The following is a 13,499-nucleotide window of genomic DNA, read 5'->3' as shown; positions in this document are numbered from 1 at the left end:
TGTCTTCCTGCTGTCCCTCTGTACGTCACAGAGGAAGAGACATTACTGGCGGCTGGACAGTAAATGCATCACGCTGTTTCAGAACGACACAGGAAGTAAATACTATAAGGTAAGACGAGCTTGTGTTATGGCGGGTTTGCAGGATGTAAAAAAGGGCTTCTGGCTTCAGCTGAGTGAAATGATTTCTCCAGCTGGCAGGTACCAAAGGTTTTCCTGCTTTTGATTGTTACACACAGGATATTATACTAACTGAAGTGCTTAATGATGTGAAACAGAAGATAAAACATCACACCCATGAAGATAATCTGTGTAGAGCCCCTCAGATACCCACTGCTCACAGCGATCTGTTTCAGGTACATGGCTGTACTTTTAGAACTGACCTCATTCTCAGAGGGTCCTGATAGTTTTTTCTTTGCCCTCCATTGCTCACGTCTCTGCAGGAGATCCCTCTGTCAGAGATCTTGTCTCTGGAACCGGCTCAGACTTTCTCTCTGCTTCCCGACGGAGCCAATCCTCACTGCTTTGAGATAGAAACAGCATCACTGGTTTACTACGTTGGAGAGAACCTGCAGAGAGCTGAACCGTCTGTGACCGGCAGCAGCGTTCTGGTGAATCACATGATCCGTCACCTTCTTCCGTTAGCCCAGTCCAACTCCTCCTGCAATCACCTTTCTCTCTCATGTAGTGTAGATACACCTCCACCTCCAGATGTCCCTAGCTGTCAGGACCCACTGAACATGTGCAATAGGAAGAAAGGTTTGTCCCTTTTAGGGGCCACAAGTTAATCACAGACGACTTGTTTCCTGTCACGTTTCAGGTCAGCGGAGTGGGGCAGGATGTGGCTCGGATGTGGGAGATGGCCATCCAGCACGCTCTGATGCCGGCCGTCTCTACAGGGATTTCCCACAGCTCTCACTGCAGTGGACACAGTAAGACATAGCCCACATGCGGTTTCGATCTGCACTTGTTGTTCCTACATCATATTTACATTTTAAAATGTTTTGTTTAAGGTTTTGTTTACATTCTGTTCTGAAAGCTCAGTAACCATTAAAAACACTTAACTTCCGTCATATTGTATGGAAAAGCACATACAGACTCTGTGTCGGTTGAGACCCAAATGAAGGACAAATGGACCAAATGCACACAAGGACAATCAGAGACAGGCAATCACAAAGGTGGGAGAACACAATGGCAAGCAGTGCAAAACAAAGAGCAAGAACTGAACCTAAACCCAAAACCACAACATGGTCAAAGTTTCCCCAAACTGTCTTGACCGGTTTTGTTGATACCCCCCTTTGTTCTAACTGATTATGGGTGTTAGGCTGAACTCTGTCTTGGCTTTGGTCCTTCATATCAAGCCTCAACTTCATGGTCTCAATGTAAAGCTTCTTTGTGATAAGAATAAATATTCCTGTGGCGTGCCACAAGGTTCTATTCTGTGGCCACTGCTTTTCAGTCTTTGTGTGGTACAGTGAGGGTTCATCATCGGTCAGAACAACATTCACTTTAAAAACAAAACCCAGCTCACAGCTGTTGATCTGATGACGTGAGCGATCTTTGCTGCCTTTTGGACGCGCTCATATGGCTGAATCCACCAACAGGACATTTACACGTCTTCACGTTCATCTTCAGCCTCAGTCAATGAAAACTCATTTATGCCAGTCAAGAAGAACTAAAAGGGGATTACTAGATGTCTTTTGCCCTTAAATTCCCGGACACAGTTCATGCTTTGCTAACATGGCAGCCATCAGGGTGGCAGACGGTCTATCTGGAATGAAGCTGAGCTAACATAAATGTCATTCTGACTTTATCTCGTCTGTGAAAGTAGAAATTTCCAGCTCAGGTTGCAACGTTCTCGTCGTTGCTGAATTCTCCTGCAGACTCTCAGACGCCCACACAAAACCCGTCAGAGATAATTCAGACCTTCACTGACGTCAAACTGATCATGACTAACAATTCACTGTGGTCTCAGTGCCTTCACCTGTGGGGATGGAATGCATTGTTTCAGCCGCCAGAAGGCTACAGGCTGCGGATATTTATAGCACTTACTCTGAATACACGCAGTAAATACACTGCTTGGAGTAAATACACAGGTTACAGTACCTGAACACAAGTGTTTTTTAAAGGTGTGTCACCAGGATTTCCATGATTAATATCACTGAATGTCCGTTCTTCACTCTTTTCATTTCAGTTTTAACTCACGTTTGTGTCTTTTCAACAGAGGAAATTTCCATCAGTATTTCTGTCTCCAACTGCCAGATCCAGGAGAATGTGGTGAGAAAACACACACACACACACACACACACAGCAGCAGATCTTCATATCTGTGGAAAAATCACATCATCAATCATGATCAGTGATTGATTAATGGGCTGATGGTTTCAGCTGTACTTGTACAAACTGTATACCGTAAAGACCTCAGGCCAGTGCATCCAGATCACAGACATTCACAGAAAAGTGAACTTGTCTCTGTTTCAAAGCATTTTTTGATGTTTCTGTGTGTCGGTTTCTTCTCATTTCTTGACGACTGATTGGCTTATCTGCAGTGAGCTATCAGCCGGTATTGGTCAGGTTCTGATGTTGTGTCTGCCTTTAACTTTCTCTCCTGAGTTTAAGATGATGGGAAATGCCTCTTTGGCCAGTTTCTCATTCATTTGCGTGTGAACACTTTGAGGAGACGTTTAGATCGAGATTTCACATGAGGCTCAAACGTCTGCAAACTCTTTTCATGCAAATGTACCGCTGAGAACATCGAGTCTCTTTTCGGTGTGCTCACCTCGCCGTCTCCAAGGTGAGCACGTCTTCAAGCACCTCAAATGGAGATTACTGTGATTACTCACTCAGCCAAACGGTTTCCATAGCGACGGATGGTAATTAGGCAGCGAGCTCGGGGAGGAGGTTTATAATATTGTATTTCTGTCCTCTTTGCTTGAGGTGTGATATTAGGCTGTCAGCTAACAGGGGAGGGAAGGGAGACGTGATTGCAGACAAGGAGAAAATATTTAGCAGTTTTGGTGTCAAAGCTGTGGCAGATCACTGACGCCTCGTAGTTACACTAAAGGAGGCGCACAGGAAGCTCTCCTGTTCAAAACCCTTTTGTGAAAAGTCCTCCGCCAGCTGATGAACTGATGAACTGCTGCACTTCTGCGTTGGACCCACAGTCTGTCGACCTTCCTCCACTTCACTCACAGCAGTTTTCCATCAGAGAAGCCGGAGACTTTGCCAAGGCGAACTTTTAAGAGGGTGTGAGCTTCTGTCTTTGGGAGCATCTTTGCATTTCCTGTCCTAAACATGAGACAAATCAGAGGCTGTACAAAAGAGCTGCTGTTCTGAAGCCTTGACGTCGCCATCTTGGTTGTTTGGAGTCAGAAGTAACCACATTTGGTCAAGAGGGTGGAGCTATGTTATAAGCTAAATGCAACACTAGCTTAATTAGCATGGAACATAACTCACATTAACTGTGATGATGAGGTTGACACTTCAGTACTTTTTAATAACACTTTTACAACGTGAAAACAACGTGATATCTGCATTCACTAGTATCATAAGTACAGCCGCATTAACAAACAGATTTTCATGTGTGTTGGTGTGTGTTCAGTGACGGTTGTCCATACCAGCACTGTGTGATGATATTTGTCAAGCCACAGCGTCCAGTGTTTGCAGACTGTAAGGTTTCAGTCTTGGCCTCTTTGGCAGTGGGTGTGAATGACTGATGGGCACTCGCTTGCTTTTCTGTTCTTCAGGATATCAACTCCGTGTATCAGATCTTCCCGGACGAGGTTCTCGGCTCAGGACAGTTTGGCATCGTCTATGGAGGTGAAACAGACCTGCACATTAAACACCATGTCTGCTGGTACCATCATGCAGTTATTCTGCAGAACCTTTAAAAAAAAAACGACGTGCTGACAATAAGCTGCAAGTACAGAAAGAGAGAAAGTCTTAATGTTTAGAATAGAAATGAAAGGAAAAAAAAGAATTTTTGCTAAATGTTCGGATGTTTTTGGTGTTGCATCCAGTCAGCTGTTGCCTTGAATCAAAGTCTCCAAACTTGATTTAGTGTACAAAAACCAAAGGTAGAAAAGTAAAAGTACCTCAAATGTATACTTAAGTTCAGTACATGGGTAAATGTACTGACTTACACTGCACCACTGGTAACAGACACACACATGCTGATATATGTGTGTGTTTTCATGTAGGTAAACACAGGAAGTCCGGCCGCGATGTTGCCATCAAGATCATCGACAAACTGCGTTTTCCCACCAAACAGGAGAGTCAGCTGCGCAATGAAGTGGCCATCCTCCAGGTACACACACACACACACACACACACACACACACACAGCGGTGCTGCTCGGGAGCCTGTTGGCAGTGAGTGAGACTTCCTGTCGTGAACGACTTAATTACCGTGGCAACACTGTAGGGGTGTGACATCCTGTAATATTCCAGCACTGCTCAACCTGCAGAAGCTGCTGCTGCATCACACACCTGCACATAAAACACTGTTCACTTCATGTCTGCTCTGCTCCACCGGGAACATCATGAGTTCATTCCTGGAGGTTACAGTTCACTTCGGTATTTGTCTGATAGCTGCAGTGCTGAAAAGTACATTCATTTTGTACAATTTTGAGGTGCTTGTCCTTCATTTGAGTATTGTCATTTTATGCTGTACTTAAACTACACAGATGCAGATAACCAGAGCTGCAGTTCTGTGTGTTTAAGTACTAGAACACACACGAGGAATGAAGTTGTGGCTCATTTTGAAGGCTATTTAACCACTGATCCTGCAGCAGTAACTTTAAACACAGTCGGCTAACTGAGCACATATTAGATTTTATCAATAGCTTCATCACGTTTCTCCCACTGACACAAATAAAGATGGCCAACACGTCTCCACTTCCTCCCACTGCACCAAAGTGAAGCCAAAATATCCCTGGTACAACTCTTGTTCTGGTGATGTCATTTGGAGCCAGAGTCTGTGCAGTAGAGGTGGGGAGGTGGAGCTGCAGTATCCAGTTCCTTTCTACACACCCTTCTGAACCAATCAGGGGCAGCTCTCACCTGTCAGTCATGACATTTCTGCCCCTTTTTATAGCATCAAATAGCTAATTTAAACCAAACTGATCAGAAAATGAACCCTTGAACAAACATCAGTGTGATAAGAATCACCTAAACTGAGGAAAAATTTATTTGATGTTTTTAGTTTGGCCCATGCCCCATCTGCTAACACGGAGGGGGAGGAGTTTATATATCTGTGTTTCAAATGAAAAGCATCAAACTATTAGAACAGTCACAGACACAAAGACTTCATAATTTCTTTATAAACTATATTTATAACCTTCACACAGCAACAACTGGCAGAACTTTAGATAAAGATAATTTCTCCTCCTCCCTCCAGAGTCTGCACCACCCAGGTGTGGTCAACCTGGACTGTATGTTTGAGACTCCGGAGAGAGTGTTTGTCGTCATGGAGAAGCTTCACGGAGACATGCTGGAGATGATCCTGTCCAGTGAGAAAGGACGGCTACCTGAGAGGATCACCAAGTTCCTGGTCACACAGGTGATGCACACGCACACACACATCATCTTCATCATCATTATCATTGGACATTCAGATTACAATACCAATGAGATTTGACACACTTTAATTTACATCTGCATCTCTGTTGGTCACAAATCTGAGCTGTGTGGGCCATTTAGACAAAAACCTAAAGTTCCTGATCACACTCCTGCTCCCCAGAGACTGAACCCTGTTGATTTTGATGATATATTTTCTCACCGTCAGATCCTGGTGGCTTTGCGTCACCTCCACTTCAAGAACATCGTCCACTGTGATCTTAAACCCGAAAACGTCCTGCTGGCTTCTGCAGACTCATTTCCACAGGTACTGAGTGTGTGTGTGTGAGTGTGAGTGTGTGTGTGTGTGTGTGAGTGTGCGTGTGCGTGTGTGAGTGAGCAGGTGATCAGTATTAGCTAGATTACATCAAAAACACAGTATGTAGTTTCTGCTGTTGCGGTGCGTCGGTAAAAACAAAAGCTGTCTGCACTGTGGGATCATGGGAGTTGTTGTCGTCGTTGTTGTTAATGATGAAGATTAATCTGACGTGACTCAGGCAGAAACATTCGCAGACGAGGTCATGTTTTAAGGTTTTATTCTCGGCTTCTTTGCTCACTCTCTGACTCTGTCCTTTGTTGATGGAAACATTTGGGATGATGTAGGTCCACGACTGTAGAACAATGGTGGAGTCATTTTTGATCATTTCATGTGGTAACATTACGTTCAAGTGCCTCTTTGGATTCCTGTTAAAGAGTTTTTCTTCAGCCGTGTTTTTTCCATATCCATACAAATGAACGTACAGTATATGGAACATGTGGCTCAGAACTGAACATATTCTGAAACTGCATGCTGAGACAGGTTCCAACCTATAAGCAGGCAAGGAAGACTGATGGATGATGGACAGGTAGAGAAAAGGCAGAAGCACAAGCGATGATCCTGTATGTGCTGCTGGGCTGATGAGGAAGTGGAAACAGGTGTGCAGGTGGGTGGGGGAGGTCAGAAGGTGAGGAATGGCAGGAACACAGTGGTTATTGAAGGGCAGCTCGGAGTGGGTGGATATGAAACAACAGGAGAATAGTTAGTACATGACAGAGGGAAAAGCAGACATGAGGATGGATAGATAGATAGATAGATAGATAGATAGATAGATAGATAGATAGATAGATAGATAGATAGATAGATAAAGATAAGAACTTTATTGATCCAGGAAATAGTTGTTTTTTGTTTTGTTTTTTTTAAGATAGATAGATAGATAGATGAAAACATAGACAGACAGACAAACAAAACAAAAGCAGGCACAGACGGTCTATTAGCTGTCACTGTAACTATTAGCAGCTTTGTGCAGTTTTCTGTCTCCTCTCCAGAAATAGCTGTTTGTGTCAGACACACTAACTGTTAACTCTAATGATGCATCAGGCCGGCTGTTGCACCCAGGATTCCTCACACTTTACTTAACTGTGTATCATCTACAGAGCCTGCTACTCCTGCTAATCTCAGGAAACAAACAAAATGCTAGCTTGGAGAGCTGCGCTTATGTTAGCTCGGGAGCAAGCTAGCTAATTATGTGGGTGGCTTGTTATTCATGTCAGTTTGTGATATTTCAAGGAACAGTCGGGCATTTCCTCTTGTCTGTCTTTGCCAGGATGACATGGAAATGACTGTGTTTTCTTGTCCAGTACGGAGTTAGGTCCTAAGCAGGGTTTAGCCTAGCCTCATTGGAAACTGCTAACCTAGAGGAGAAAAAAAATCCAAAAATCAGCTGAAATTGTGTTTTTCAATCAAGGCACCTATCAAGCACGATTTTATATTGACAATTCAAAGATTTTATCTTTTCACTTCAGTTGCTATTGGTGTTTAGCTGACATGTTAGCTTTAGACTTAAAGCAACCAAGGGGGACATAAAGTCCAGCATTCTGGAAAAATCTCAAGTTAGTTTTCAGAAAAGAGTATGAAGATTATGTTCAGGACAGAGATAGGACAAGTGTAGCTTAGCACAAAGACTGGAGGCAGCTAGGGGAAAACAGAAATTACAACCAAGCTTTCTTGTTCACATATTGCATTTTGTTTATTGAACAGGTACAGAAATAATAATTGTGAAAAGAAGAAATTTTGGTTTTGACAGCGATGCAGGTACAGTAGATGTGTCAATCAGGAAAATAAATATAAAAAAACAAACAAAAAAGCTACTTTTGTGGAGGTTCGACCAACAACGACACTTGAAGCGGGGTCAGTTTTCCTATGTTTTATTATGTACCTGAATGATAACGAAACCAAAATAGACGTGAGCAGCAGTTGAGAGTCAGCGTTGAAGAGAACTGATTCATCACAACCCGACTGCAAAGCGAGCCAACGTATCATTTCCATCTTTCTCCGGAGCGCGTGTGAATCATCCGGCAAAGATAGCAGCCAACAACTCTTCACTGTCAGCAGCTTCATCACACTCATCCCCCCTCCTGTATCTCCATCCAAACAGTCACTGCTGCTGCAGAGCCAAATTTATGACTCACATTCATTAAGACTTTACTTTGACCTTTGTCTCTGATGTAATGGGGCAAAGAAAAGTGCCCCGTTAAATTATTCACCGCGTGCTGTATAGATTTATTTCAAAACAAAAAAGAGAAATGTAACACGTCTCTGTCCTCAGGTGAAGCTGTGTGATTTCGGCTTCGCTCGGATCATCGGCGAGAAGTCTTTCAGGCGTTCGGTGGTCGGCACGCCGGCGTATCTCGCTCCTGAGGTCCTGAGGAACAAAGGTTACAACCGCTCTCTGGACATGTGGTCGGTCGGCGTCATCATCTACGTCAGGTGGTTTTTGATCCTCATAGATTTTAGATTCCATTTCTCTTTCGTGTTTGCTTTCTTTTTTGCTGTCTTTCTTTCTCTTGCTTTTTTCACTTTCTTATCTTTTGTTATTCATTTTCTTTTTTCTCTTTTTAAATTTTGGCTGAATTTGACAAACACTACAATATATAAAGCCCCAGTTATCATGACTGTAATGAAATGATCAGAATTCCATAATCATTAGCTTGCACTCTGTCTGTCAGGTCTGTAATATTCACATATTTAATGTTTTTCTTCTGCCTTGCAGTCTCAGTGGAACGTTCCCATTCAATGAGGATGAAGATATTAATGATCAGATCCAGAACGCTGCCTTTATGTACCCTCCTCATCCTTGGAAGAAAGTTTCCCAGGAAGGTAAACCCTCCAACACAGTTAGACCCTGATGAGCCTCTCCACACCACCGAGACAAAACCAAGGAGACAAAGGGCAGGGCGTGTCCACATGCAGAATCAGTTAGCACTCTGCTAGCCATTTTATTGGAACCTTAAAGAAATAAAAATAAATAGATAAAACAAATAACCACATGAACACAGAACCATTTGATCCAAAATCTTAAAGTGAATTGATACAAATCTCTGAATTTATTCAACGACTTCCTCAGAGCTTGGAGTTTAATTTCACCCAACAAAGAATAATAAATAAAGAAAGTCTGTCAGTCATGCAAGTCTGAACTGGTGTCACCGGTCTCGTAAATCCAGGCAGCCAAAAAGCGGAAAAGGCTTCATTCCCAACAGAAATGCCTGTCAGAGATGTTCAGGAATCGAGATGATTAGAAAGCTGAAATATGTTAAGATTATATAAACTCGAATATGAAAGACCAGATTCTGTTGTGCCTCCCTGCAGAAAAATGATCGAAAATGGATGCTTATTTATGTGTCAACTTCCTGTGTGACTCGCTGGTTATTTCTTGCCCTCAGACATCAGCATTATTTCTTGGTGCTGCAGTACGATAGTTCCAACACGTCTGAAGTCAGTTTGAGTCGTTCTCTGCTGCTGCGTGACTCATGCTGTTGTCGTCATTGTCTCTAAATGCATCCATCTTGCGTGTTGTTGGCTGGAATAGTCCTGTTGACTATGAGACCGATTTAAATCAGCCTGACTCACTCACTCCTCGGCCGGAACCCCAAAGCGCTCTTAACCTTCCCTCCACCTCCTCATCCTACCATAGCGACTTCAGCTGCGCTTCAAAATGAGTGTTGTAAAAGTCGTTTCTGTCAGCCGCAGGAGGACTAAATGTCAGAGAATAAACTCTGAGTGCCTCAACAAATCTGCATTTTCAAAGATCACTTCGGAAGAAGACACTTTAAAGGGCTTCTGTTATAGAACTCATTTTTCCTCTGCCCACATCCAAACACGGGGTTTTTAATGGAGACATTTGAATAAAGAAGTTTTTCAAAAGTTAGGACGCTTTTGAAACTCATTTGAGATGCTTACTTTTGAAAGTGCAGATGAATTCTCAAGTGACTTATGGTTGTGATGAGCTTTCTATAATCTACTGTATGACATCCAGTCTGATTAGAACTCTGCATATCTATAGCTAAGTGATCCACCGATTGTTCTGTACTATTATCACTCCTTCATCTGTTAGCATATGACATCCACATTGATTAGTTTGGTACGTGATCACTCTAAGCAGGTTTATGATGATAAGTCTTTATTAAACACATAAGAAACACTATGAATTTTTAAAAATCCTATGATGTAATCTTTCCTTAATTACAGCATTTTGCCTTGAACATAGTATATGACTATACATGAAGATGGACAACACGAGGGCTCGCCAAAACAGGATCGCCCCCTGGTGGCTGGCTGCAGTACAACTCCCCCTCCATGTTAGCAGATGGGACATGGGACAGCCAAACTAAAAACTTGTGCATTTTGTTCTATAAAAATGGGCTGAAACATCATGACTGACAGCTGAAGGCTGCCCCTGATTGGCTCAGATGGGTGTATGTGTGAGAACTCGATACCGTGGCTCCACCTCCCGACCACTACTGCACAGACTCTGGCTCCAAATGACATCACCAGAACAAGATGGCAGCCGTCATATTCAGGATATGAGAGGAACCGGCTTTGATTCATGTATATTAAAAATTTAGAAGAATATAAATTGAAATTTAAGTAAATCTGTGAATAAATAGGCACAGAAACCTTTCAAAGGCAATCGTTTGTCTTCAGATGTAGGAATTGATAGAAGTAATTAACGTCCAATTGTCTGCTCATACTTAAACTGGCACAAAGATTTTCCTGGAAAAATGTGACCGTAAGTGAACATTCATAATCACAGGAATATCTGCCTGAGAGCTCTGACCTGGTGTTGACTGGGCTGACGTCACCATCGCTTGGCCCCACTTGAAAAAGGCAAAAAAACAGGGTCATGTGACTCCCGTGAGAAAGAGAAATGAGGGAAGAGAAGCATTTGCCAGAGAAAGAGAGTGAGAGTCCAGGCAGTTCTTGGAAAGACAGATTTTCATTGCTGGTCCATTCATGTGCATAATGGCAAGCAATGGAGGCCCCTGTAGACCTGAGGGGCCCCAGGGTCCCAGAGCTGTTCAGCCCACTGACCCCTGAAGAAATGTTAACACCATGTTAGCTTTGCTCATTAGCCCCGACTGGCCCCTCGCCACAGGAGGGGGGGCCCCGACCCTGAATCCTCCTCCCTCCGCTGGACATTCGACCCACACTTTACCTCAGCAAAGTTTTTGTTCCACCTCTTCTTTTATCTTTTCTTTTTCTTTCTTTTGTCCTTACAGCGATTGACCTGATTAACAACTTGCTGCAAGTTAAGATGAGGAAGAGGTACAGCGTGGACAAGACCCTTAGTCACCCCTGGTTACAGGTGAGACGTTCATAAAATCAAATATTTATTTTGCATTTCTAAATCAATTTTAAAGAAAGAAAACAACATTGAGAGAAACAAAGGAACATGACAACCGAAATACATTAGTACATTAGCACCCAAACAGTCGCATTAATGCCAGATTTAAGGCTAGATAAAATGTGAGGGGTGATGAGGGATGCAAGAGCAGACTAAAGACAAACTTTTAACAGTGAAAACCAGACTAAAGTACACATTTTTGAGTGAAGGGTAAAAATGCTCTGATGGTAGCGCTACAAGAAAATCATTACTACATTCATCCTCTGGGGATCATCAGTAGCTGCAGGCCTTTGCCTAAAACCCACCTCTGTTGGATTTTCCTGTTATTTAACCGTTATTAGTCTTCGGTCAAATTTCTGATTGTGGGCCATATAAATAAAGTAAAGCAGAAAAGTGCAAAGATGAATTATCATTGTAATTCTATCATTGTAAGCCTGAGGACTAAAATAGATTGCATCTACATTTCACATCACCATCATCTCTGGTTTTATTCCCCTAAAGCAAATCTCGCAGTCTTACTGACAGTGAAAAATAATTCTCGTATCCTTCCTGTGATTCAGATTCTGGTCCAAAATTCAATAGGCTCTTCTTCCTTCAAATATATGAATAGCGGACCAGTAGTTTTTCATTGAACAGACAAAGAGACAAACTGAAAAACATGTTTACTGAGGCAGCGAGAAAAAACAGCTTCATTAAAAATATTTAAATGTGACAAAAATTCTCGTGTATGTTTGTTTTTCACACCAGGACTACCAGATGTGGTTGGACCTGAGAAACCTGGAGTCGCGGATAAACGAGCGCTACATCACCCATGAGAGCGATGACCTGCGCTGGCATCACCATGCCCAGCTCAGCGGCCTGGACTACCCCATGCATCTCGCCAATGGTCCCCGCAGCGATGGCGGACATGGGGTGGAGCGCTACCAGGAGCAGGAGGAGGAGCTGGAGACCCTGAGCGAGAGGGTCAGCGAACTCTGAGCAGCTTCACTGTAACAAATGAAAGACAGCACAAACTAAAACAAGTGAGGAGACATTTTAAGGTTCTGTTTAAGCCAACCTTTACTTAAATGACTAAAACAAATTAACATTCAAATCCAACTTTAAATTTCCTTAACTGACTGCGTTTTTCGTCCATTTTCTATGGGAGCACATTACATTCACTCAAAAATATGTGTAAGTTAGGTTTAGTCATGCAAGATTTGTATCTTTGTCTTCATGAGATAAGGAAATTGTAATAGATTCTTGTTTGTTTTCAGAAATAATTATCTTAGCCCAAAATCAATTAAGTGGTAAGGATATGTAATTATTTTATCTCTTAATTGCAAGATTCTTATTTCAAAGATAAGAAGTAAATATGTTGTAATTATTATTATTATTATTATTATTTAATTATGATGAAAGAATTATTATCCTTGTTTTATAATTGGAAGTAATTGATCCCAAAATTAATATATCAAAGATCTGATAATTATTTATTTCTATAAAAGGATCTTATAATTATTTTATCTCATAATTCCACAATTGTAGACGTGGCTTTTTAAAGTAAGTTTACTCATCTCCTGGTCATAAATCTGAATCAAAGGACAAAAGAGGGGTTGTCTTTGGTGGCTGCTCAATGTTGACCCGTGCAGTTATTTATCTGAGAGGCTAAAAGCAGCACCTCTTCCCTTAGGCAATCATAAAACTGAAGATAGTTATATAAGTTATAGGAAATCATTTAGATTTTCTGGTGTGTGCCTCTCGTGTAATCAGAAGTTTTCTATGTACAAGACTTTGCACTGACAATTTCAACAACTTAGGGAAATTTAACCACGGCTTTAAAATAACTGGTGGAACAGAGAGATTGTATATATAAATTCAGAAATTCAGAAATGTTAACAAATTTTCAGATTCTTCATGCTCACTTTTCTGTAGTAGATTCTTGTTAAGTTAGGTCCTCTCAGCCACCATACATTTTTCGACAGATCTGACCATAGTGAATAAATCCTTAATCAATAAAAGAATTTGTTATTATTAATCAGTGACAGTGTTAAATGTTAGTTACAGTTCTAGCACCAAAACTAAGAAAATCATCACGAGCTTCATCTTAAACGCTAACAAAGTCTTTAAAGCTAGAAATGTCTTCGGGTTAATAAATTCAAAACTCTACGATGGACAGCCAAAACTCCAAATGCCAAAAACCACGAGACACTAACATTTTACTTTCTCAGTATTTTTCTGGTTGTTT

General features: G+C 41.9%; 1 protein-coding gene and 1 long non-coding RNA gene across 2 annotated transcripts in view; one reads left to right on the top strand and one right to left on the bottom strand.

Moving 5' to 3' along the window:
- prkd1 (protein kinase D1) overlaps nt 1–12,625 on the top strand; it is a 32,188-nt gene extending 19,563 nt beyond the window's left edge. The window contains exons 10-21 of the mRNA XM_046413804.1: nt 32–109; nt 441–608; nt 818–929; nt 2,222–2,274; nt 3,744–3,816; nt 4,197–4,303; nt 5,395–5,556; nt 5,782–5,880; nt 8,198–8,358; nt 8,642–8,748; nt 11,148–11,233; nt 12,020–12,625. Of these exons, the coding sequence (XP_046269760.1) occupies nt 32–109; nt 441–608; nt 818–929; nt 2,222–2,274; nt 3,744–3,816; nt 4,197–4,303; nt 5,395–5,556; nt 5,782–5,880; nt 8,198–8,358; nt 8,642–8,748; nt 11,148–11,233; nt 12,020–12,250 (1,437 nt within the window). The 3' untranslated portion in view covers nt 12,251–12,625. The remainder of the gene's footprint in view (nt 1–31; nt 110–440; nt 609–817; nt 930–2,221; nt 2,275–3,743; nt 3,817–4,196; nt 4,304–5,394; nt 5,557–5,781; nt 5,881–8,197; nt 8,359–8,641; nt 8,749–11,147; nt 11,234–12,019) is intronic.
- On the bottom strand, nt 387–5,902 carry LOC124072393. Its single transcript, XR_006845497.1, has 3 exons — nt 5,776–5,902; nt 3,615–3,808; nt 387–915 (listed from the first exon to the last, which is right to left on the bottom strand). It is a non-coding gene; the product is annotated as an uncharacterized LOC124072393 (long non-coding RNA).
- Nucleotides 12,626–13,499: the final 874 nt, after the last annotated feature.

This window comes from Scatophagus argus, chromosome 15 (assembly GCF_020382885.2).
Source record: "Scatophagus argus isolate fScaArg1 chromosome 15, fScaArg1.pri, whole genome shotgun sequence".
Lineage (NCBI taxonomy): Eukaryota > Metazoa > Chordata > Actinopteri > Scatophagidae > Scatophagus > Scatophagus argus.
Note: the sequence above shows the minus strand (reverse complement) of the source record. Positions and strands in the feature narration are given on the sequence as shown.